Source organism: Eublepharis macularius, chromosome 6 (genome assembly GCF_028583425.1).
Source record: "Eublepharis macularius isolate TG4126 chromosome 6, MPM_Emac_v1.0, whole genome shotgun sequence".
NCBI classification, from domain to species: Eukaryota; Metazoa; Chordata; class Lepidosauria; order Squamata; family Eublepharidae; genus Eublepharis; species Eublepharis macularius.
Window position 1 is genome coordinate 105,921,669 of NC_072795.1, and position 24,466 is coordinate 105,946,134.

General features: G+C 43.5%; 1 protein-coding gene across 1 annotated transcript in view; it reads left to right on the top strand.

Moving 5' to 3' along the window:
• The window catches only part of LOC129332771 (cGMP-dependent protein kinase 1-like), a 692,061-nt gene that overhangs the window by 62,649 nt on the left and 604,946 nt on the right, over positions 1-24,466 (top strand). Inside the window, exon 2 of the mRNA XM_054984010.1 lies at positions 20,840-21,006. Coding sequence (XP_054839985.1) covers positions 20,840-21,006 — 167 coding nt within the window. The remainder of the gene's footprint in view (positions 1-20,839; positions 21,007-24,466) is intronic.

Genomic DNA, 24,466 nt, shown 5'->3' on the forward strand with positions numbered 1-24,466 from the left:
TAGGCAATAGGCAGTTTTACTATTTGCATCAGTTTAAATAAATTAATATGGAAATGAGCGACGGCTTCATTCTTCAGAAGTGATATCAAGCACTTTGGTGCTAGTGTTTATTGTTCGCGATGGCTTTTCTGCTATAAAAACCAATTCAGATCTGAGCTTTCTTTTATGTCACTACGCCATAAATGCTTTCTGAGCTGCTAGAGTTTGAACTCCTGAACATAATATACACATCAGGTATTTCCATCCATTCTGGAAGTTCTAATCCCTGCTCTTTTTTCCTCCTCAGTGATTGATTTTGAAAGAGATGCTAATTAACTTTTGTCATAAATGTTTATTATGTGCGACTGATGCTCTTAACCCTACAGGCAATTTAAAATCTACATAGTCCAAATGTTTTCAAAAGATAGTTCCATAAACAGTAATTGTGTGTTATGTAATATATGTATTAGTGGCAGATTAACTCCACTTAATCACTTGGGCTGTAAGCAAATTACCTGGTAATTGTGTCAGCCCAAACCTCTATTGTGATATAAACCTGTACAGCGCTTAGTGGTGTTCAGTAACACTAGTTGTAATAAACCTTTCTAGACTAATGGAGCACAAAGAAGATCTTTTGATATCCTCTTTTTTAATAACTGTGATTCTGTGTGCATTTATGTGGCAGAAAATTTCATGCAAATGAATGGCACTGTCTTCACAATAAATATGTTCAAGATTTTGCAGTACCAAACTTGGTCCTCAAATTTAAATGAGTTTAGATTGTTGTGTCATGCTTTCTGTCAAGCTGTTGGCTATTACAGTAAAGATACGGAGACAGATACTGAGTACTATCATTATTATTGATAGGCTCCTATCAGAAATCGTTTTCAAATTTTTACTTTTTTGTTTGCTTCATGTATACTTTAATTTTCTCCTCCAAGGGTAAAGCATTCACAGAGCATTACATCATTTCCCCCCTGTTATCCTCACAACAACCTTGTGCAGTAGGTTAAGCTGAGAGAGAGAGTAACTAGTTCAAGGTCACCCAGCAAGCTTCCATAGCAGACAGTGGATGTGAATATGGCTGTTCAGATCCTAGTCCAACTACTACACAACGCTGGCTCTCTGTGAAAAATGATGGTCTTATGTGTGTGTTTTAATGCATTTACAAGTGTAAATGCATTAAAACACACACATAAGACCATCTCTGAAAGAAACATAGAAACTCAGAACAGGCAGTCTTCTCCATACATTCCATCAGCACGTGCCAGGAAGCCATGAACAATCCAAGCTCCTTAGCAAATATTTGGAGATACTCCTTTCCCACTGCATGCATTATTTCAGGAGAAACTGTTTATGTTATAAATGCAGCAAGCATCCTTATCCCCATAAAGTGTGAATTGGATTTTAGAGGTATAAATGTTCAGAAGCAAACCAGAGAGTAGATCCTCTCCAGAACAGTTTACTCTTAATTGGCTGTTTTAGAGTTGAATTGCAGGGTACCATGGGATCTCTGCATATCCAAATGAGGGTATGATATCTGCCATGGCTTTCTGTTTGCTTCAAACTGTATCCATGTATGGACTGGAAATGAATAAAAATATACAAAATAATCTAGCTCCCCTAAAATATGCACACTTGATTGATGAATAGAGAGTCAGGTATTATGATTTTGATTCTTCTTCAAGTAAAAGTTATGTCTTGCAATGCAATGGTTACATCAGAACCAGAGTTTTGGATCCTGCCTAAACTTTCCAAAGTGGGGGCCTTGTGATGATTCCCACATCCTACAGGAGACCCCCGAATCCCACCAACTGTTTTAGGGGTTCCCTGTCCCCCAGGAGCAGTATTGGAGGGGCATTTCAGGCTGCAGCGGGAGGCAGGAGGTGGAAAGTTTCACTTGCACAGAAAATTTATGTTCACAGAAATTTTAGGCAGGATACAAACTATAGAAAAGACTTAGGCTGTTAGCCACCACTTGTAACAATAAACATTGCGGGGTTTTTCCTCTCTCTATAGATGTTCTTCCTATAGATACCCCAAATATTAGGGGACTTACCTTAAAATAGCATTACTTTGAGCTCTGTTTTTTAACATATTGCTGTTAGATAGAAGTAAACATAATGCTGAGCTGTATTACAGCCACTAGCTTGCCTCTCTGTTACTGTGCCTTCTTCCATCACGAGAATCAAATGCCTGTTGCAGTGGCTTGATATTACCCCTTTCATGTCAGATGCTTGGCTCTGGCTCACTTTTTTTTTCCAGGAGAAGGAGCCACTGGTAGTGAGCAAGCAAAGAAGAAAGTGCTCTGCCACTGCATGCATTCTTTCTAAGCTCTGTGGTTTATACTGCCACGGCCACCACCATCTGCTGATGAGAAAGGAATTATTTATTTATTTAAAAACAGTTGTGTGCTGCTTTTCTAGCCAAATACAGTCCCCAAGGCGGTGAACATTTAAACATTAAAAATATAAAAACATTTTTAAAAGTATAAAAACAATTCAGCAAACGCACACACAAATACACAATGGGCATGAACAGCAATACGAACTCAAAAAAGCCATGAATAGCCCACTCAGCGGTTCACGAACAAGCTGTTCATTATGCCCCATTCTAAACAAACAGGTGGTCATTGCAAGCCTCGTTCGTTCATTGCTGTTCATTGCTGTTCATCAAGCCAGACAGTCTGGCACCTGCAATCAATTCCCTTGGCAACCGGAGGCAGGAACTGCCTGAACTCTGTCTGAACTCCTGCTGTTGCCCTGGAAACTCCAATCTAAGCCCAATTTAGCTTGATAGGCAGGTCTTCCTTTCCAAAATTGGTTCCAAGGAAGCAAAGAGCAGAGGGGAGGGGGGCTCCCAGCTCTGGTTTTGCAGACAGTGGAGAGGGAGAGACAGTTGTTGTTGGCATTTTGAGAGAGAGACAGAGAGAGTGCATTGGAGCTTGAATTTTCTGTGTGTGTGGTGGGACAGGGATCTACCTCTTCAAGTTCCAGGGCTGCTGCCAGGCTCTGGGCCAAGCTATTATTTATTACTGGTACATTTCCTGCTGCCTGCTCAGGTCAGGTTTCTGGGAGTGGTGTGGTAGGGATCTTGATGGCTGGAGGAGAGCCTGCTAGCCTCCATGAACAACGAACATGTTCATGAACAGGTCATGTTCATCAGTTTTCATTGTTCGTGGATGGCAACGAACAACGAACACCATGTTTGGGGTTTTTTTTCTGTTCATGCCCATGTCTACACACAATACAAAGAACAGGTGGAAGAACCAGTAACAGTTTTGGGGGGTGTTCCAGACAGAACAGAAAAGTCTTACTCCACTGTCAGAAGACAGCAATAGAGGGGGACAGATGACTATCCCTGGAAATGAAGTTACGAAGTTTTGTTACTATGACTGAAAAGAGAGACCCTTTCTCAGGTTCCCACCTGACTAGCCTCAGGGACACCTGAAGCAGGACCTCTGAATATGACCAGAGCAAACGAGTAGGTTCATATGGGAGAAGGCAGTCTTTAAGGTATGTTAGTCCTGAGCCATTTAGGGCTTTAAAGGTCAAGACCAGCACCTTGAATTGCGCAGCACATTGGAAGCCAGTGCAGATGGAACGAGAGTGGCATGGTATAGTCCCTGGAAAAGAGCTCCTATAAGACTAACAAAATTAGTGGTAGGGTATGAGCTGTGGCTCACGAAAGCTCATACCCTACCACTAATTTTGTTAGTCTTATAGGTGCTACTGGACTCTTGCTGTTTTCCACTGCTACGGACAGACGAACACAGCTACCCATCTTGATACAGTCCCTGTAATCCACTCCAGCCAGCATTCTGGCTGCAGCATTCTGTACCAACAGTTGCTTCTGGACAGTCTTCAAGGGTAGCCTCACATATAGCACATTGCAGTAATCTAATTCAGCTGTTACCAGGGCATGTATTACAGTGGCAAGGCCTTTCTTGTCCAGGAAGAGCAGCCACTGGCTCACCAGTCAAAGGTGGTGAAAGATACCCCTGCTCTTTTAGAGGAATTCCAGCAACAGCCCCACCTGGAAGTGTTCTGCAGATCTACAGTGTGTGGATGAAAGAAATTGCCCTGCGGGAGAGTGCTGGGGCAAAGCAATGCACTTTCCTCCTCTCTCGGGCAGCCAGCTGCAGAGCTGGGGTGAACTGGGAAGTTAAAGCAGGCCAGGAGGAAGTTGAGTAGCCCATGCAGCAGATGTTGGATTTGGCTCAGACCCATAGACTCATGTATCACCTCACACATTGCCATAAGCCATGCAACCAAGTCTAACCCATAGCTGCTCAACTTGGGCAGAAGGAGGTGGCTGTTGAGCTGATGCTTATTGACATTAGTTGTGTTGTAGTTCAGAAGCCTCTCTCCAGGGACTGGAGCCCATTGAAACCATTCCTAGTAACTTAAAGGACCATTTCTACCAGGTTCAGAGTTCTTTTTTCCCCAACAGGAGGAAGTTTTGTTAAAGCAGCTAGACAGTGTTGATAGCATATACAAGCACATGATTTATTGATAAGTTGCAGGTGCATTTAAAGAGAGTCACAGAACTGTGAATCTCCCTGCCTTCTCACAGTAATCAAGTCTGGAAAATTTGCTCCAAAAACTAACCCTAATCCCATGGACCTTGAAGCCTGTGAGCAACTGAGAGATTGTTTAGTTGAAATTAGTGGAACAAAACAGATTTGTGGCTAAATGAATACTCACTAAAGCATATTACTGTTTTAATGGGGTCATTAAAGATTGTAATCTTGTTTAGAGTAAAAAGGATAGCCTAGAGAAGTGTTTAACTAGAATCTGGGAGACCCAGGTTCAAACTCCTCACTGGATGACTTCGAGCCAGTCCCTTGCCACAGCCTAACCTATCTCACAGGGTTGTTGTGTGGATAAAATGAGGAAGGGAGTACTGTGCAGACCACCCTGAGAAGAGTGGGATAAAAACTATTCAAAAGAGAATCTTCTTTACTGAAGGTGGCTTCCAACAAACAAATGATTCAGCGCAGTTGAGTCCTTGAAAGAATAGAGAATCACAACTATTCAGTGCTGTCTGTTAATCTAAAGTCTGTTTATTCATCATCTAGTGTGGGCAAAGAATGATGTAAACAAGATTCAGGCTTTATTTTATGGATAAATGGAATATTATAAGTCTTTAAGTACAAATGTAAATATGAGTTTGTAGTTAATAAAGCATGATATGAAGCTCGGGCATTTTCCTATTTATTCCTAATCTAAGTGTATTATATCTGAAATTGCTTATAAATTATACAAGATGTAAACTGCATTTTGTAAAGTGCTCTAGAAAAAATGAACCAGTGTTACTGGGCAGGTATCTGGGAAACACAGTGTATGTGTGCTGAAAGTTTTGTGATATCCTAAGGTGCAAATTGTTGTCACTTTCTCTGTAGTGTAGCCTCTGCAAGATGACAACTGTGTGATAAAAATAGTCTTGTAGCATCTTAAAAACTAATTTTATTCAAGCACAGGCTTTCATGATCCATAACAGTATATACTGGAATAAAACTGCAAGAATAAAGTTTATCCTACTATATATAAAAGGCTAATCATATTCAAGACAACTCACTTCCTACCCTGGTGCACCACCAGAGGGCACTGCTGTGGAGGGAAGCCTAGATGAGGCAGCCAGACCTCCAGAGAGCGCGCCATGGTGGAAAGCCCAGGCCGGGATCAGGCATAGAGTGGGCAGCAATGCCCACCCCCACCTTCACCCAGCTGGTATCAGGAGCGGAGCAGGTGGCAATGCCCGCCGTCCACCTCCACCAAGCTGGGATCAGGAGTGGAGTAGGTGGCAATACTTGCCTGCCCTTTACCCAGCTGGGATCGGGAGGGGAGCAGGTGGCAATACCCACTCTCCTTCTTAACCCAGCTGGGATCAGCAGGGAGGCAGGTGGCAATGCCCATCCCCTGCGTTCACTCAGCTGGGATCAGGAGTAGAGCAGGTGGCAGTGCCCACCCTCCAGCTTCACCCAGCTGGGATCAGGAGCAGAGCAGGTGGCAATGCCCGCCTGCCACCTTCACCCAGCTGGGATCAGGCATGGAGCAGGTGGCAATGCCCAACCACCGCACACACCCAGATGGGATCAGGTGCAGAGCAGGTGGCAATGCCCGCCCACCCTTTACCCAGCTTAGATCAGGTGTGGAGCAGGGGGCAATACCCACTCTCCACCTTCACCCAGCTGTGATCAAGAGTGTAGTAGGTGGCAATGCCCGCCCCATCATCATCCAGGTGGGATCAGGAGTGGAGCAGGTGGCAATACCCACTCCCTCCTTCACCCAGCTGGGATCAGGCATGGAGCAGGTGGCAGTGCCTGCCCCCCACCTTCACCCAGCTGGTATCAGGAGCGAAGCAGGTAGCAATGCCTGCACCCCTTCACCCGGCCAGGATCAGTTGTGGAGCAGAAGGAAATGCCTGCCCCCCTTCACCCAGCCTGGATCAGGTGCAGAGCAGGAGGTAATGCCTGCCCCTAACTTCACATGGCAGGGATCAGGCAAGGAGAAGGTGGCAATGCCCATCCCCTTTACCCAGCCAGGATCAGGAGTGGAGCAGGTGGCAATGCCCACCCCTCCTTCACCCAACCAGGATCAGGTGCAGAGGAGGTTGCCATGCCCGCCCTCCCTTCCTTCATCTGGCCGGGATCAGTGACAGAGGAGGAAGAAATGCCTGCCTGCCCGCCTTCCCCTTTCTAGAGCCCGTTGTATTTTCCCCCACAACAGGCTTTGTTGCTAGTTTTGGAATAAACCCTTAAGGAGTTATATGACTCCTATTTATATTTGCTGCAGCAGACTAACATGGCTACCATTCTGGAATTGTGTGTTAGTTATCTTTTCGTTATAAACCAAGGATCCACTGTGTATGGCTGAGACACACAAGAAAGTCCCATGGTTTGATATTGCTGTTCACTTCAGTGCTTTTGTTGCTGTTGTTAAAAAGGAAGTGCCAGTACTCACAGGTGTGCATTTAGAAAGTTTCCATTTCTGTTTCAGTTCAAGGTGTTAAAGAGCAATCACATCTCACTATCAGTCTCTTCCAACTGGGGTGGTACTGGCTCAGAACTGATCTGTTTCAGGGTTGTGGTTGTTGTTTTTGTTTCATGTATTTTGGCCCCTTGTTCACATGTTAGCCACACATGCACAAATGCAAGCTTTTCTTTTCAAGGAGGCGAGGCTCTGGGGCAGCTGTTTTTGTATGCAACTGCACCAAAATAGCATACAAAATACAGCCCTCCCACTACATCATCGATCCACTGAGTTTGAGAGCACGCAACAACAGGGTTCTGTTTTTATGAACTTAGAGGAAATAGGAAGCTATGCTTTGGGGAGAGTGTTGGGCAGCTGAGTACTCATGCACACACTGTTCTTTTTGCATTATCCAAAAACCTGTTGATCCAATGAGTTTCTTATTAAGCACATGAAAATTCACACAACAATGAACCCCAAAGTATACAAGTGTTGGCAGTGGCTGGACATATACAATGGTGGGAAAAAAGCAATGCTAGCCCACCCCACTGTCTGGTGTGCCTGCTTGGCCTTGGCATGGCAAGTATCAAAATGAAACACACACACTTTTAGGCTGGGGGACTCATTACAGCCTTGTTTCCTGGATTTGATTCAGAATTCTGGAAGCCACTTTAATGAGCCCAACCAGTGAGTTACGTGTGTATTTTCATCACCCCCCCCCCCATTATGCTACAATTCCCACCGATTCCCCCTCAGGACTTAGGATTCCCCCCCCCCCCAGGTGCTGGTACTTGGTACTGGAGAGTGCAACAAAACAAATTGTTGAGGCTAAACATTTTTTGTGTGTGGAAGAGATGGCTAAAATAGCAATGTGATATGAGATTGAAGTGAAAATGACATCACCATTTGAATTTCAGCCAAATTTCAAAATTGTGATTTTATTTATGTATTTATTTATATCCTGGTTTTCTCTACTATAGAGAAAGCAGATTACAATATCATTTTCCTCTCCTCTAACTCTGTGCTGCAGGTTAGGTTGAGAGAATGTGACTGGCTCAAAGTCACCCAGCAAACTTCCATGGCAGAGTGGGAATTCAAACCCTGGCCTCCCAGATCCTAGTCTGTCACTCAATCCACTACATCACCTGGCTTCCAAGGGTGGAATTATATGAAATCACGATAAAGTATGACTTCATGGTGGCTGTTTGCAATGTCACTGTGATATATAATTTGATCAGAATTGCTGAGGTGGGGAGATACTAGCTTCGTAATTGACAATTATGTGCTTACAAGGAAACCAAAATACATTTGTCATTTTTAAGCCCTCAAATGTGAATTTTGTGGCTATGGATTTTCAGCAGGATTTGTAGAAATTTCAGAGATGCCATTAGCATCATTCAGGGCTCATTTGGAGGCGGAACGCGCCAGAACGGCATTCTGGTAACTCTGAAAAGAGGTCACGTGGGTTTTGGCCCCACCCACATGATTCCTTTTCCTCTTGACTTTCCTCGTCTTTAGCAGCAGGCTCTGCTGCTTTATTTTCATTTGTGACTCGTGTGTGTGTGTGTGTGTGTGTGAGAGAGAGAGAGAGAGAGAGAGAGAGAGAGAGAATGAGTGAGTGAGTGCAAGCCGAGTGGGGCTGGGCTCCAAAGGAACGTAAGCTGCTTTGAATTCATTCTGCTGCTTTATTTTCATTTGTGACTTGTGAGAGAGAGTGAGTGTATGCGTTCGTGTGTGCAAGCAAGCAGGGCTGGCTCTTCAGAGGAGGGTAAGCTGCTTTGAGTTCATTCTGCTTTAAGGAAATACCTGGAGAATTTTGGGAAAAGGGGCCTGAGGGGTGGATGGTGCCTTCTGATACACTTCCAGTGATGTCAGGGTGTGTGGCATATGCTAATGAGATATGCTAATGAGTTCCTGCAGTTCTTTTTCTAGGAAATGATCCCTGGCGTCATTCAACATTAGCAAACTGGTTGCATTCCAAAAAAAGTAGCAGCACTAGAAAGAAGTTCTAAAAAGCAGTAGAACCGGTATTTCTGCAATATATGCAATAACATTTAATATGCAATGTTTTGTGGAGCTTCTCATCTAACATTCATGATTTGGCTACTATGAAAACTATTACTACTACTAATAATAATATTTGATTTATATATTACCCTTCAGGACAACTTAACACCCACTCAGAGCAATGGAAGGTCACCCAGCTGGTTTCAAGTAGAGGAGTGGGGAATCAAACCTGGTTCTCCAGATTAGAGACCTGTCACTCTTAACCACCACACCAAACTGGCTCTAGTGAGATGCTTCCTGTTTCAATAGACTGTATCCTGTATTAGCAAGAAAAGGAGTCTAAAAGATTTAGTGCAATATTAAACAGAGTTACACCCTTCCAAGTTCATAGAAATCACTGGGTTTAGAAGAATTTAACTCCATTTAAGATTATACTGTTAGAGTTGTTGTCATCTTAAACATCTGGGATCTATCAGGTGTTCTAGCAGAGACATTCAAAATACTGAAAAATGATCATTTTGCAGTCTGTTTTATATTAGTAGGAGGCATATAAATTGCTGTTCATTTCTACAGCTTCTTTGTGATACTTGTCTCTGGGCCCATGTCCGCTCAATTGAACATACTTTTCTTTTCTGCCACTTCTTCTGTGAAACTCTTACATTGTTTTGTCATTCTCTATCTTAATAACAGGGACCTCTGACAAGGTATTATTATTTTTAATTAGCATTTCACCACTATTGTCAGTTAAGCCTGAAGTTGCTACTATTTGTTTTTCATCTAAAGTTTCCATTTTTAAGTTATTCATAACAATTCAGGGAAACAGCAAAATTAAAACCATATTTTCTTTCAATGAAATAACAGCACATTAGTACCTAAAACAGTCCCATGTTGGGCAATTTGTCAAGCAAAAATAAAAAGACCAGTTTCTATGTCAGAAATGAGACATGAAAGAACAGGAAAATACTAGGCAGTGAATAAATGTAATTGTGTATACTGCTATGGCTAATGTGCATGACCCAAACTGGGTGCATAATGAATGCGGCTTTGAGAGGTAGGGTTGCAAAAAAAAAAAAAAGATAGTTTAATACACTTCAAAGACAGTATTTTATAATAATTTTTTATGATTTGTTTATTCATGATCTTATGATGATTTTATTATTTTATTGTATTGTTTTTAATTTATGAACTAGTCTCTGGAGAAGGCAGCATATATGGTTTCTAAATAAATAAATAACTAGTAATATTCTGGATGGGTAGCCATATTAGTCTGTCTGTAGCAGTAGAAAAGAGCAAGAGTCCAGTAGCAACTATAAGACTAACAACTATAAGACTTTTGTGAGTCACAGATCACTTCTTCAGAGCTGTGTGACTCACAAAAGCTCATACCCTACCACAAATGTTGTTAGTCTTATAGGTGCTACTGGGCTATTGCTCTTTTATACTAGTAATGTTCTGGTGTATAAGATGATATTATGAGGCGGCAAGAACTTTAGAACTTTAGAACAACCCTGTTAAGTGGATCTGTATGAGTTTGACACATAGGTCATGTGATTATTTTATCACTTGTCCCCCCCCCTTTTTTTTTACTTGTCCCTTTTGAAACTCAACAGAGTTTGCTACACCAGTTCACAAGACTTGAGATCGAAAGACTTCATTTGTGGTTTCAACTCCTTCCTTCAGTGAACAGAGTAACAATAACATATAACTAATTAACAATAACATATAACTAATAACATATAACTGATAACATATAACTAATTAGAAACAAAGCCAAATGTCTATTGTATAAGCTGTTTATTATTTATTTGCTAATTTTTTAAACATTACTTTTAGGATTGCCAACCCCCCCCCCCTTTACCTTTGAGCTAGCTGAAGAGTGCAAAGTGTGTACTGGCTGAGCAGGGGGTGCCTCTCTTCCTTTTCCACAAGCCGGCTATGTGCATGGGTGCTCCAGGGGCCTTCCACTTTCATCACCTCTGGCTTAAAACGGAAGTGACGGGGTCTGTGGGGCCAAATTTACCCCAAAACATAGCACAATTGCTATGTTTGGGGCTGATTTGGCCCCACTGAGCCTTTGTCATTTCTATTTTAAAAGGGAAGTGATGTCAATGGAAGACCCCATGTCATTTGGTCACATGCTCTGGGGGCTCCAGCCAGCCTTCCAACACTCCTCCCCCCACCAGCCAGGTGAGTGAGGATAGGGAGATAGTAGGGGGTTGGCAACCCTAATTACTTTTCTATTACTAGAATGCCCAAAGTGGGGTATTTTTATGCAAATACTCAAAAGTAGTGGGGTCATTGTTGCAAGTGACTAATAGTGCAAAAATGTTATTCTGATCTTAAAATGAAATGTTTTTTTCCTGTTTCCTTTTGAACTCTTGAGTATCATTTTGTTAGGGCTGATAAGATTTGATACTTTTTACATGGATTCTGTTCTGCTGTATATTAGTGGATGCATTGGGGCCTTTTTGTTGGCTATTAAATAGAGATGGGCACGAACCTAAATACGACCCAAAAAACCCCCACGAAGCAGGCCAGTTTGAGGTTCTCAAACCAGCGTTCATGGAAGCACCTTTTCACGGAACTTCCACGAACTGTATACTGGTTCGTTGGGTCGTATTTACAGGAGCAGTATAAATGGTCATTTCCCCAGGGAAATGGCCATTTAAACTGCCCCTTTAAACTTGCAAGGGCAGTTCCCTTTAAACTATCAGCTGACAGGCAGCGGGGAGGATCCCCCACGCCACCTGCCAGCTGATAGTTTAAAGGGACCTGCCATGGCAGATGCCTTTATACTGCCCAAACCCCAGCCTCCCTACCCCTCCCAGCCCCAGCCCACAATTACCTTCCCCTGTGGCGTGGCCAGGGCCGGCGCCAACGTTGAGGTGGTGAGGCAGGAGCTGCAGGCATCGTGGGGCCAGAGGGGGCACTGGAGGGGGTGCCGGGGGCGGAAGTGCACCCTGCACCACCACCAGCCAGCCCCGCACCACCACCGGCCAGCCCTGTGCCATGGCCGCCGCTGCCACACACCCCCGGGCAGGTGCAGCAGCCACAGGCCAGGGATGGCAGGCGGCTGGGCAGTGTGCAGAGCGTGGGCATTCTCCTCGCGCTGCCCCAGCCACCCGCCAGCCAATGGCCCCGGCGGCACTGCATGATAATGTCATCACATGATGATGTCATCATGCAGTCCGGGGGTGCACGCACGCACAGTACATGAACAAGGATGGCCTCAGGTGCCAGTAACCCTGGCGCCGGGGCTGGGCGTGGCGTCCTTCCTCTCCTCCCAAGAGGGGCAAGAAGGCTGGTTTCAGCCTCTTCTGCTGCCCTGGGGGCCTGCAGGGTGGCAGAGGAGGCCATTTTTGACCTCTTCCACTGCCCTGGTGGCCCACAGGGCAGTGGAGGAGGCTGTTTTTGGCCTCTTCCACCACCCTGCGGGCCCCCAAGGTGGCGGAAAAGGCTGAAAATGGCCTTCCTGCCCCTTCTGGGAGGAGTGGAGAGATGCCACACTGCAGGGGAAGGTAAGTATGGCGCTGGGGCTGGGGGCTGGGGGTGGGAGATAGGGGGGCTGAGGTTTGGGAAGTTTAAAGGGTCTTGCCACCGGCAGGTCCCTTTAAACTATCAGCTGGCAGGTGGTGAGGGGGGGATCCATCCCTGCTGCCTGCCAGCTGGTAGTTTAAAGGGACCTGCCGGTGGAAAGGCAGGAAAGGGCCCTTTAAACTGTTAAAAGCCCCTTTCCCTGCCACCCTGCCACTGTTAAGGCCGGAAAGGGTCATTCAAATCCCACGAACCACAAACTGGTTCGTAACTGGTCCAGTTCCGTGGTTTGTGAAGCCACGTGAACCACGAACCTCCTGGTTCATTTTTTTTGTTCTGTGCCCATCTCTACTATTAAAGCACTATGATACATACCTACCTACCTACATACATACATAACGTTTCTCGAGAGCCAGTTTGGGGTAGCGATTAAGAGCATGGGACTCTAATCTGGAGCACCGGGATTAATTCCCCACTCCTCCACTTGAAGCCAGCTGGGTGACCTTGGGTCAGTCACAGCTTTTAGGAGCTCTCTCAGCCCCACTCACCTCACAGGGCGTTTGTTGTGGGGATAATAATAACATACTTTGTAAACTGCTCTGAGTGGGCATTAAGTTTTCTTGAAGGGTGCTATATAAATCAAATATTATTATTATATACCACCCTTCAGGACAACTTAACACCTGCTCAGAGCAGTTTACAAAGTATATCATATTATCCCTACAACAATTACCCTGTGAGGTGGGTAGGGCTGACAGCTCTGGAAGAGCTGTGACTGACCCAAGGTCACCCAGCTGGCTTCAAGTGAAGGAGTGGGAAATCAAACCCAGTCCTCCAGATTAGAGTCCCGCCACTCTCTTAACCACTACACAAAACATACATACGTACGTACTGTGTGGACTCTTAATTTTCTGTTAGTTTGTCTGCTGCCATGATGCTGCATAAAAGAGACTCCCTAGGAAGTGTTCTCTGTGATCTAGCTATTTACCAGAATGGCTTAGTATCTGAATTCCTGTTATCATGTGGAATCCAGCCCCTGTTTGAGCACTGCTGGAATGCAGACAGGATCACAACATGTTAATATGGTCTGTGGTAAGCAGTTTGCAGTGTTTCATCTAGTGTGTAGAATGTTGACTAAAAGGAAAAGACTTTGTGTTTGGAAGTATCCAGTAAGTGAGTAGCATGGCATTTACAGGTGTGTGCCTCCCAGATCTGGGTTTCAGGGATATAAAAAAAATCCTGATTTTTTCCTGCCATTATTCCCTGTGGGAAAAATTATCTGAGGGCTTGAAGGGGGGCATTTTTTTGAGCAAACACTACAAAATTTGCAAAGAACCTCCTTCTGATTGTCCCAGATTTCAGGAAGATTGGACCTCAAAGCTTGCCTCTGTTTTGCCCCACTGCCCTCTTGCTCACTCCTGCTCCACTGGTTGCCTGCTTTTCTCCATAAGGTACAGCTGAATAATACAACCCATCACAGTTTATCTCCTCAGATCCAATCAAGGATTCTTCAATGTGATCGTCATAGCTGGTTTATGCCCGATTAGCATAAATCTGGCAATTTTGCCTGTTCATGAATTCTAGATAACACATCTCTAATGGCATGTATGCTGGTGCAAAGTAGTTTACCACCTGCATTCTTATGACTACAAAGAAATGATCCCTGACACACATATCCATTAAGGGGTTTCCAGGAATCTGCAGGCAAGATAATACATTCTCTTGTGTGATGATGGTGATCTGCTCTGCAAATTGTTCAAAATATTATAGCTAGAGAATAAAGAACTATCATGGACCATGTTTGCAGCAGCATTCTTAAAGTAAATGTTAGTGTGTACTAGCCCTTTAAACAACAGGCACGCAAAAGTGTTCTGCTGGTAACTGTAAAGTAACTTTGCAAGGTTATCCCATGAAATGTGAGTATGACGTTCCAGTCAAGACATGAGTTTCTGACATGGTTAATTAATCTTTTACCATGTCAATTTTATATAGTGAAAACCATGAAAAGCTTCAATTGCCATGAAAAGCTTCAATTGCCCATTTCTGGGCAGAGAAAGAGAAAGAGTTTTTTTCTCCAAGTGGGAACTCTAGTGCTTGCCACACCAGAGTAAGCCATGGAAAAGAGCAAGAGTTCAATAGCACCTATAAGACTAACAAAATTAGTAGTAGGATATGGATTTTGTTAGCACCTATATGGCTAACAAAATTAGTGTAGGGTATGAATTTTGTTAGTCTTATAGGTGCTACTGGGCTCTTGCTCTTTTCCACTGCTACAGACAAACTTACGCAGCTACCCATCTTGATCTATCAGAGTAAACCATGTTACCCAGTTTCCTCAACAAGTTTCCCTTATGAAGAAATTGTTTGTTAATGTGCAGGTGACAATCTGGGAGACCTAGGTTCAAATCTCTACTCTGCCATGGAAACTTACTGGGGGGAAGGGGGACTTTGGCCAGTTATACACTCTCAGCCTAACTTACCTCACAAGATTGTTGTGAGGATGAAGTGGAGAATTATATAAGCCACTTTTGGTTCCCATGGTGGAAAAAATAGGGTATAAATGAAGTAGATAAATAAGTACCCCATGAGTCTCCCACTTCTCCCAAACATATTAATCTAGGAAAGCACTGTTGAGCTGCTCTGGAGGGATACAGGCCTTCCATTTCACAGAAGGATAACCTAATAACATTCTATAGAATTGGTGTGATTATAATTTTATATATAAGGGGCTGGGATCTAAACAAAAGACACATTCTACCTCGTGTGAAAGCATGTATCCAGACTGGGTGATTGAAACAGGTGTGGGGATTTGTGAAACACTGACTTTTACCATCAGGGTTTGAGTGAGGGGCCGTTTCCAGATGGCTTACCTGAAGCCGCTCCATGCCGCAATGTTGTGGATCGTGCCGGGGAAAACGTGAAATATCGCGTTTTCTCGTGCGAGTTTTGCGCGATGTCGTGCAAAACTCACGTGAGAAAACGCGATATTTCGCGTTTTCCCCGGCACGATCCACAACATTGCGGCATGGAGTGGCTTCAGGTAAGCCATCTGGAAACGGCCAGGTTTAGACTGGCATAAAACAGACCAGATCTCACCATGTGAGGTGGGACTCAAGCAATGTTCATGACATGAGAAGAAAATCATATCAGTTAGACATGAATTGTAATGCCAAACTATGCTTGAAAGTTTTTAAAATCACTTTTGGAAAAAAAAGAGGAAGATAAAAGCAGCAGCACCTCTGAGTAAATGGCAAATAATCAAATCATGTCTACAGCTGTTACTGGAAGCAGAAGAGAGGTATCCTGCTCATGAGTAAAACCCTGTGAAGAGTAAATGCCTACTTGGGAGCAAGGCAAAGGAGGAAGGAAGTGGGTATGGCTAGGAAGTGGTAGATAAAAAGGACCAGATACTGGACTAAGTATTGATGTTAGTTTTTGATAAGAGAAAGCAGGGAGTGAGACATTTGGGGTGACTGTAGAAAGGCAATCAGGTGAGTTGCCTTATGTGGGGGAGGGAGAATGCCTCATGTCCTGGTTCTGAAATAATGGGACCAATGTCCCATTGGTCATTGTTCTCTCAACATTGGAGGTTGAAAAGGTTGAAGACGATATGGATAAATAACGGCCTGAAGAAGGAAGTGGGCTGAAACGAGTAAAAGTGAAGGAGACCGGTTGAACTCGTAGCCGTGGACACTGGTTTCAGTGAACTTAATGCCGCGGACATTGGTTCTAAGGAACTTAATAGCTACTATTACTCTTTTGTGGCATTGCTGCTATTGACCATTTCTGGACATTGTATATGTAAATATATCACGTATGAGCGGTGCATATTGGAATTGTACAAATGAAGGTTAATTCGAACCAGATATATATTGGATGTTAATTTCGTATTTCAGTAGTCCCCAATTGGGCGTTGTGGGGTCGAAAGCCTGGGACTGTACGAGAATTACCATTGTAATTACACTGCAATTTGTGGGTGGTTGCAACTTCCTCGAGCCTGAGTGCTCTTTTGGTGTTGTATATTTCAGGAAGTGGTTCCCTTTTGTTGGTTGGTCTGAAATAAAGATGTCTGGGACCAAGGTAGTTTCAGAAAGTCTCTTTCCCAGGACCTGAGTTTGAAGTATTCAAGCCTGAGTTAAAGGGGTGAGGGAATGGGGTTTCTCACAATACCCATCTGTTGTTAAAAGAGGTTGATGTTATATTTTTCAGAGAATTTGGGAAGGATGCTTGCTTCTTTTCATCATTTCAGTGCACAGTTTAAAGAAAGAACTTGTACTTTTGATTTATGGTAAAATATGAGAGTGCCACAAAACGGGGGGGGGGGGATAAGAGATGCTAACTTTTGAAGTGAAAAATGCTAAAGTGTGTTGACTTTGGACCAGTGGAAATTCCTCCATTGGGACAAATGGGGCTTGGTCCCTCCAAGAAAAAGAGAATATTAATTTAAATACTAAATTGTATTAAATTACTAAATTAAAGATTTCTGTGTGATCTAGGCTTGTGTGACCAAGCCTAAGTCACTGACTAAATTACTCTGGTTTTCTTCTGGTTGTCCAATTCCACAGCTTCTCTCTCATGTCTGAGTCTCTAGTTTCAAACAGGCCTTTAATCCAGACTTCTCCTTTCTAACTCAGAAGAGGGGCCTGCAGACATGGTAGGACTCCCTTACAATGTTTCTTAGTGCAGGGAAGGCTCATTTACTTGTTTCACTTTTTAGCCCTTCGTCTGAAAGCTTTCAGCCAATGGTTAATGAGTAGGGATCCCAGGTGTCTGCCAATTGCTGGTGAGTGATCAGTGGGAGGTGGCAAGCAGCCCAGCAATCACCCACCACTGGATCCCATCAGGGTATGATGATGTCACTTCCTGACATTGTTGCTCCAACTGTGGGAACACTCCTGCAGTCAAAGTGTCGATGTCACTTCTAGAAGTGACATAATTGTGCTGAGTTTGGGAGCATGTGTGCACGTGAAAAGCATGTGCAGGGCGTGTACTGGGCTTTCCTCTCCTGCTGGGAGACTCTAGGAACCTGGCAACCCTACCAATGAAGCTGCCAGCAGTTGTGAGACATTTTAAATGCAATTGCATAAATAGGGTTGCCCAGTCCCCATACCCTTCCAGTAGGGGAGGTACCCAGTTCTCACCAATAGGAGTACATTGTGTGTGCGTGAAGCTCCTGGCACCAACAAGATGATGTCAGTTCTGAGAGTGACATCATCACACTGGGTGAGGGAGTATTCCTGTGCTTTGCAGAGAGCCGATTCTTTGTGAATCGGCCTGTTTGGGGCCAAAAGCAACCCCAAGCAAAGCGCTTGTGCCCATGGTGCTTGCCAGTTGTGGGTGATTGCTGGGTGGTCCACAACCTCCTGCTGGTTACTGGTGAGGTTGCCGGTGACAGGGCACCTGCTATCCCTATGCATAAATCCAGTTAGCTTTGGGTAGGGCAGGCTCCTCTAACATAGCTTTGCTGCCTCTTCCTTCCAACTGGCTGATTTTTCTCTATGAGATCAGAGCTATAGATAGGAATCAATTGCCGTATGAGGAAGAAACAGTTTATACAAAATACCTATACTTACACAAATTGAAAAACCCTCTCACAGTCATCAGGACAGTGCACTGACTGGTAAAAACATGAAACAATTTCCCCGCTAGAGTTGTCAACTGTCTAGGGAAAAATCCTGTCCCGTTAAATAGAGGCCTAATAGGATGTTACTTACAAGGTGCTGTTATTTAACTGTATACCATAAAAAGCTTCAGCTGCCTACAAATTAGGCCCTTCCTTGTTAAAGGAACTGGGCATATTTTTCTCCAGGCCTATTGGCAACCCTGCTTCCCTTTCTGCTCTGCCATCTCTCCCCCACCTGTCCCTTCTACCACAAATGAAATAAGAATAAATGTTCAGATAAGGTTGCAGACTACTCTCAAATGTCAGAAATAATTCTGTTCAATTTACCAATTGGTGTCGTTTGTGTCAGATCATGTTTACCAATTTTCTGATGGTTCATTCTTAGTTTTTGGTGGGTCTGGTGTAGACCCCAATGGTTTCTGCAGAAGCCCAATACAGTAATGGGAAGGTTTGGCTAGATGGCAAATCTAGAGAAAACAGGCATTTTGCGTTTTCCATAGTAATAGAATGTCAAGTTATATAACAAAAGATGTGTGCCCTTATCTGAATGTTTTGAAGCCACCTTTAATCCCAGATTAAAAATTGGTTCAGTACATAAAATGATAATTAAAATAAGCTTGTAATTTCTATTTTCTTTAAAAAATAAACAAATTTCACAAGAGTACATGGATGTAGAATGGCATTTATCTTTCATGTTTTCCCATTTAAAAACGACGTTCTTTAAGCCCTAGTTTGTTCACATTCACAGATGCTCACTTGCACCAAATCCCTTAAATAAGCTTTTAAACAATTAATGTCTGTAGTCTTGACGTTCGCTGTGTTATCAGATGGATAAAGATAGATTTGATAGACATTCTGGGGGAAATTCAATATGTAAATCATGATGAGTGGAGCGGTGTTTAACATTTGCGCCAGAGTGACTCAGAGTAGGAGATAATCCTTCAAGTGTTGCAGTGATGCTTCATTCAAACTTAGTAAGACATTATGAAAAAAACAACCAAACTGTTCCTATCTACATTGTTGAAGTACTTCAGGGGCTTCTTAAAAGGTCATTCTGTTCTGCTATGTTTCGTACAACAGTATGCTTGATTAAAAACAAAATAGTGAAACTGTAATGATTTTTAAAATATTCACTTACAGATCTGTGGTCATAACAATGAAAATGTATAAAATCAGAAAATCTGTTTTCCTTAAAGTCTTGTATGAGACCTTAAATCTTGATGTGTGTGTGTGTGTGTGTATGTTTTTTTTTGGGGGGAGGGGTATATGATGCTGAGGAAACTGCTTGGAAATAGAACTAATTATGACTTCTTGGAGAAAGAAACAAAATACTGCTTCTTAAATAGTCTCTCATGCTGTGATATACGGGAGTTGGGGCCAGAATAATTCTACAAAAGGAGTTCTCAGTACATGATTGCAAGTTTTCTATTTTCTTTATCAGCTGTGGAAGAACAATTATAGTTCTCTTTCAGTTTCATGTTTGTTGACAGACATAGGCTAAGCAATGAGAACAGTTGTTCTGTTCTCATGACTAGAGATGGGCACGAACCACAAAAATCCGAACCATGAGGTTCGTGGTTCGTGGATTTTCACGAACCAGGAACCACAAACTGGCACAAAGTGGGGCAAATTTACGAACCAGTTCGTGGTTCATGGGGTTTAAATGCCCCTTTCTGGCCGCTTAGCAGCGGCAGGGAAAGGAGCATTTGACTGTTTAAAAGGCCCTTTCCTGCCTTGGAAGTAGCCGGTCTCTTTAAACTATTAGCTGGCAGGAATCCCCCCTCGCCGCCTGCCAGCTGATAGTTTAAAGGGACCTGCTGCTTGCAAGCGGCAAGGCCTTTTAAACTGCCCAAACCCCAGCCCCCAGCCCCAGCTCCACCCCAGCCCCACACTTACCTTGCCCTGCAGGCCCACGGCATCCTCCCCTTCCTCCCTTGAGGGGCGGGAAGGCCATTTTTGGCCTCTTCCGCTGTTGCGTGGGCCTGCAGGGCAGTGGAGGAGGCTGAAAATGGCCTTCCTGCCCCTCAAATGGCAGTCGTGGCAACCATTTGAGGGGCAGGAAGGCCGTTTTTGGCCTGCTTCGCTGCCCTGCAGGCCCACACAGCAGCAGAAGAGGCCAAAAACGGCCTTCCTGCCCCTCACAGGAGGAGGGGAAGAATGCCGTCGGCCCGCAAGGCAAGGTAAGTGTGGGGCTGGGGCTGGGGTTTGGGCAGTTTAAAGGGTCCCACGGCTTGCAAGCAGCAGGTCCCTTTAAACTATCAGCTGGCAGGCAGCGAGGGGGGATCCTCCCCGCCGCTTGCCAGCTGATAGTTTAAAGGGACCTGCCGCTTGCAAGCTGCAGAAAAGTTTATATGGCCATCTCCCTGGGGAAATGGCTATTTAAACTGCCCCTTTACGACCTAAATGAACCAGTAGACCAGTTTGTGAAAGTTCGTTGAAACAAGCTTCCCTGAACCACTAGTTCGCGTACCACACACAGGCCTGGTTCATGCGTTTTTTTTGGGTCATAATTCGATTCGTGCCCATCTCTACTCATGACTCAAACATGAAAGAACTGCTTTTAAAGAAATCTAAACATTTTTTCTTGCTTCTCCTTCACAGAGTTTTGCTTTTGTATTTGGGAAAGAGTTGAAATATTTTCAATTTAGCACATCCACACATGTCTGTTCATGAGAGAGAGCTGATTCAGATGTAGAGATCCAACTTTCCTTTCTCATCTTAGGTCAAAGGATCTAATAAAGGAAGCTATTCTTGACAATGACTTCATGAAGAATCTGGAGCTGTCTCAGATACAAGAAATTGTGGATTGTATGTATCCAGTGGAATATGGCAAAGACAGTTGCATCATCAAAGAAGGAGATGTGGGTTCACTGGTGTATGTCATGGAAGGTATGTTGTGCAGTCAATATACTTCAAAAGTTGTGTAGGTGCTTTCCCCTTATTACCTTCCGTAGGGTCTATGCAACATTTCTCTATTTGTTTGGAATTTCCACAGCAAGCTTCATACTTGTTCAATGAAGGAATGATACTTACATGTAGATTTTAACCATGAGCATGTTGTTCAGTATATTAGTCATTGTTTTAGTTAAAAGACTCAGGATTCCTGCTAGATTGTTGAAGGATCTAGCAGGAATTGTGGCAGGGTATGAGCTTTTGTGAGTCTCTGCTCACTTCTTCAGAGCAGTGTCTCACAGAAGCTCAACTCTACCACAAATTTTGTTAGTCTTATAGGCACTACCTGATTCTTGCACTTTTCTAATGCTACAGACAGACTAACATGACTACCCATCTTGATCTATATACAAGCATGCATGCCTAAACATCATGGTTTTATTTGGTTTCATATGGTTTCTTGTTCAGTGTCATTGGATATATTTTGATATATTGTCTGCTGTACAAGTTTGTATATTAACTGCTATTAGATTTTTGGCTCTATTTTCATTGTTTGTGGGTGTAGGCTTTTGTTTCCCTTTGTGTGGTTTTACATGCCTTCCCAGGTACTTAAAGGGATATCTTTTTATTTTTTTCCTTAAATTTCACTGGTTACCTGTTTTTGTCCACACTAGATGTATATTTGAACCATTCCTTTGTGATGTTTTCAGATACTGAATGATTTCTAGATTGTAATCTGGGAAATGGCCAGATCAACGTATTCCATTGTAAGATTGGGGCATAAGAATGGATCGATTGCCATTTCAACACAGTCAAGGGACTTTAAATTTGAAGACCACCATTTATTGAGTATTGACAGTCCTGTCTATGGATGAGTCAGTTTAATATCAGTGTTGTTCACTTCTTTAATCTTTTTGTAGGGAGAAAATTCTAATTTAATGTAATGTTTTTAAAACTCAGTTGATCCTGAAGCATATTGCTACATTTTTATCTATTTTTATTACATAATGTGAGATGTTTTATCATAGTGGGACAGTCTACAAAAGGAATAAGTCTTCATAAAGGATTTAGGATAAATAATCACACATATCTCCTTGTGTAACACTTTAATTTCTGAAGTTGTGCTGCACTTCTGAGAGTGGAAATGATCTGCTTCTTGTAATAACCTACTACTATTAATTTCTAGGGCCATTAAGTATTAATACTGATTTCTGGGTTATTTACCCTATCTTTTGTAAAGGCAGTTAGCTAAGAGCCTTTAGTTTATTAGCTGTAAAAACACTGCATTCATGAACTATCATTACAATATTTGGTAGAGTTCTGCTTCTCCAAAATCACCTTCCTTCTGGACATTATCTAACAAAAACAAGCATTTTTCAGTTAAAATATTTCAATGATAATCAGTAAAATCCTAAACAGAGTTACTCCTGTCAAAGCCCATTGAAATCAACAACAATAAAGCCTTTATTGCCATATCTCAAGTTACCGATACAAACAGTAAACAAATATAAAGGTGACAAGGGTAATTTGAGTATAAACATTTAGATGTTTTTCAATCGATCCTTGATAACCAGACTTAAAAATAGGGCTACCTTTTCAGTTATTTCAAATGACAAGTTATTCAAAAGATGGTACACTATCAAGGCCTCCGAATGACCCAGCATATTTAATAAAATTGGGTCTTCTCCCATTGAAATCAGTAGGCTTAGACTGGAGTAACTCTGCTTAGGATTTCACTGAAAATAATCTTAGTGCATGCTTAACTCACTCATTGAGATCAGTGGGATGGAAATGTGCTTTGCTTTTTCCAGACCATCTGTTTTCTTTCTTTTTCTTTTTTTGGTGTGTGTGTGTGTGTTTAAATAAAAGGTGATTCAGAGTTACAAGTTACGCTCTGAAATGTAACTTCATGCCAGAACCCTAATGCTGATCTTGTATCACAGGTGTTTGCGTGCATGTGTTGAGCTGGTATCATAAAAGTTTGTTTTTCTGTCCTTTTAAGGCTATCCAAGAGGAGGTCTGTTTTTCTTCTCCAGCTTTTGAAATGTATGTTTTTTTTCTGACTCGACCAAGGTTATGTACTTAATTGCTGGGTACAGAAAGTCAACTGGATAAACTTATTTTCTAAGTTGCTTGGAAAATAACTCTTTTAAAAATACCTATTTTACTGCCATAATATGTGACGTCAGAACTCCATGTTGCAATGATTCATAGGGTCTTCTATCCTATATTTCCCTAAGATGTTAGGAAACATGTGACAGGAGAACTGGTGCATGGGGGAGGATGCTTAAACCTGCCAAGATTGTTTTAATTTTCCTCTTCTCTTCGGACAAAAGTGGCCTCCAGGGTACACTTGCATGGGACTTAACTATCTCTTTCCCAGCCAGTGATCATTCCCAGCAAGTGGGGGTGGGGATGGACTGGGAAAAAACCATGGGCCATCGGGCCATGGTCCGTCACATTTCACAGACCATAGACCATGTACTTTTCATGAACCCACCCTAGTCTGTGGACTGATTTATCGGTCCATGGTCTGTCAGTTTGGGGGGCCTGTCAGCTGAAGCCAGCCCAATGGGGGGAGCGCTCATTTCCATGCTGCTTGCAAGCAAGGAAATGGGCACTTTAAACCCCGCACCTTGCTTCAGCTGTCGTGTGGGGGAGTCCCTGTGGGTAAGCTGGAATAAGCCAAGGTGGTTTAAATATTAAAGCCCCTTTAGCCACGACTCACAAACCGCATATAAAGGGGCAGCTTGCAACTCCCTTGGCTTGCTCCAGCTGACCCACAGGGGAGTCCTCACAGGCAGCTGGAGAATCTGAGGAAGTTAAAATATTAAAGTGCCCCTTTCCCCGTGGCTTGCAAGCTGTGCAGAAAGGGATGCTTTGCAACCCCCTCGGCTTGCTCCAGCTTACCTATGGGGGAGCCCCTGTAGGTCAGCTGGAGCAAGCTGAGGGGGTTTAAATGTTAAGGCTCCTTTACCCATGGCTTGCAAGCCATGTGGAAAGGGGCACTTTGCAACCCCCCTCGGCTTGCTCCAGCTGTCCCACAGGGAAGTCCCCACAGGTCAGCTGGAGCAAGCTAAGAGGGTTTAAATGTTAAAGCACCCCTTTCTGTGCAGCTCACAAACAGCACGGAAACAGATGCTTTGCAACCCCCTCAGTCAGCTGGAGCAAGCCAAAGGAGTTTAAATGTTAAAGCACCCCTTTCCATGCAGTTTGCAAACCATGTGGAACAGGGTGCTTTGCAATCTAATGTTACTTGCTTTAGCTGGCTGGCTGGGGGTGGAAGCTCCTCCACCCATCAGCTGAAGCCAGCCTCATGGGGGAGTGCCCATTTCCATGCCACTTGGAAACAAGGGGCATGAAAACAGGCTCTTTAAACCCCATGCCTTGCTTCATCTGGTAGGTGGGGAAGTCCCCACTTGTCAGCTGAAGCCAGCCCCTTGGGGAGCACTTGGCC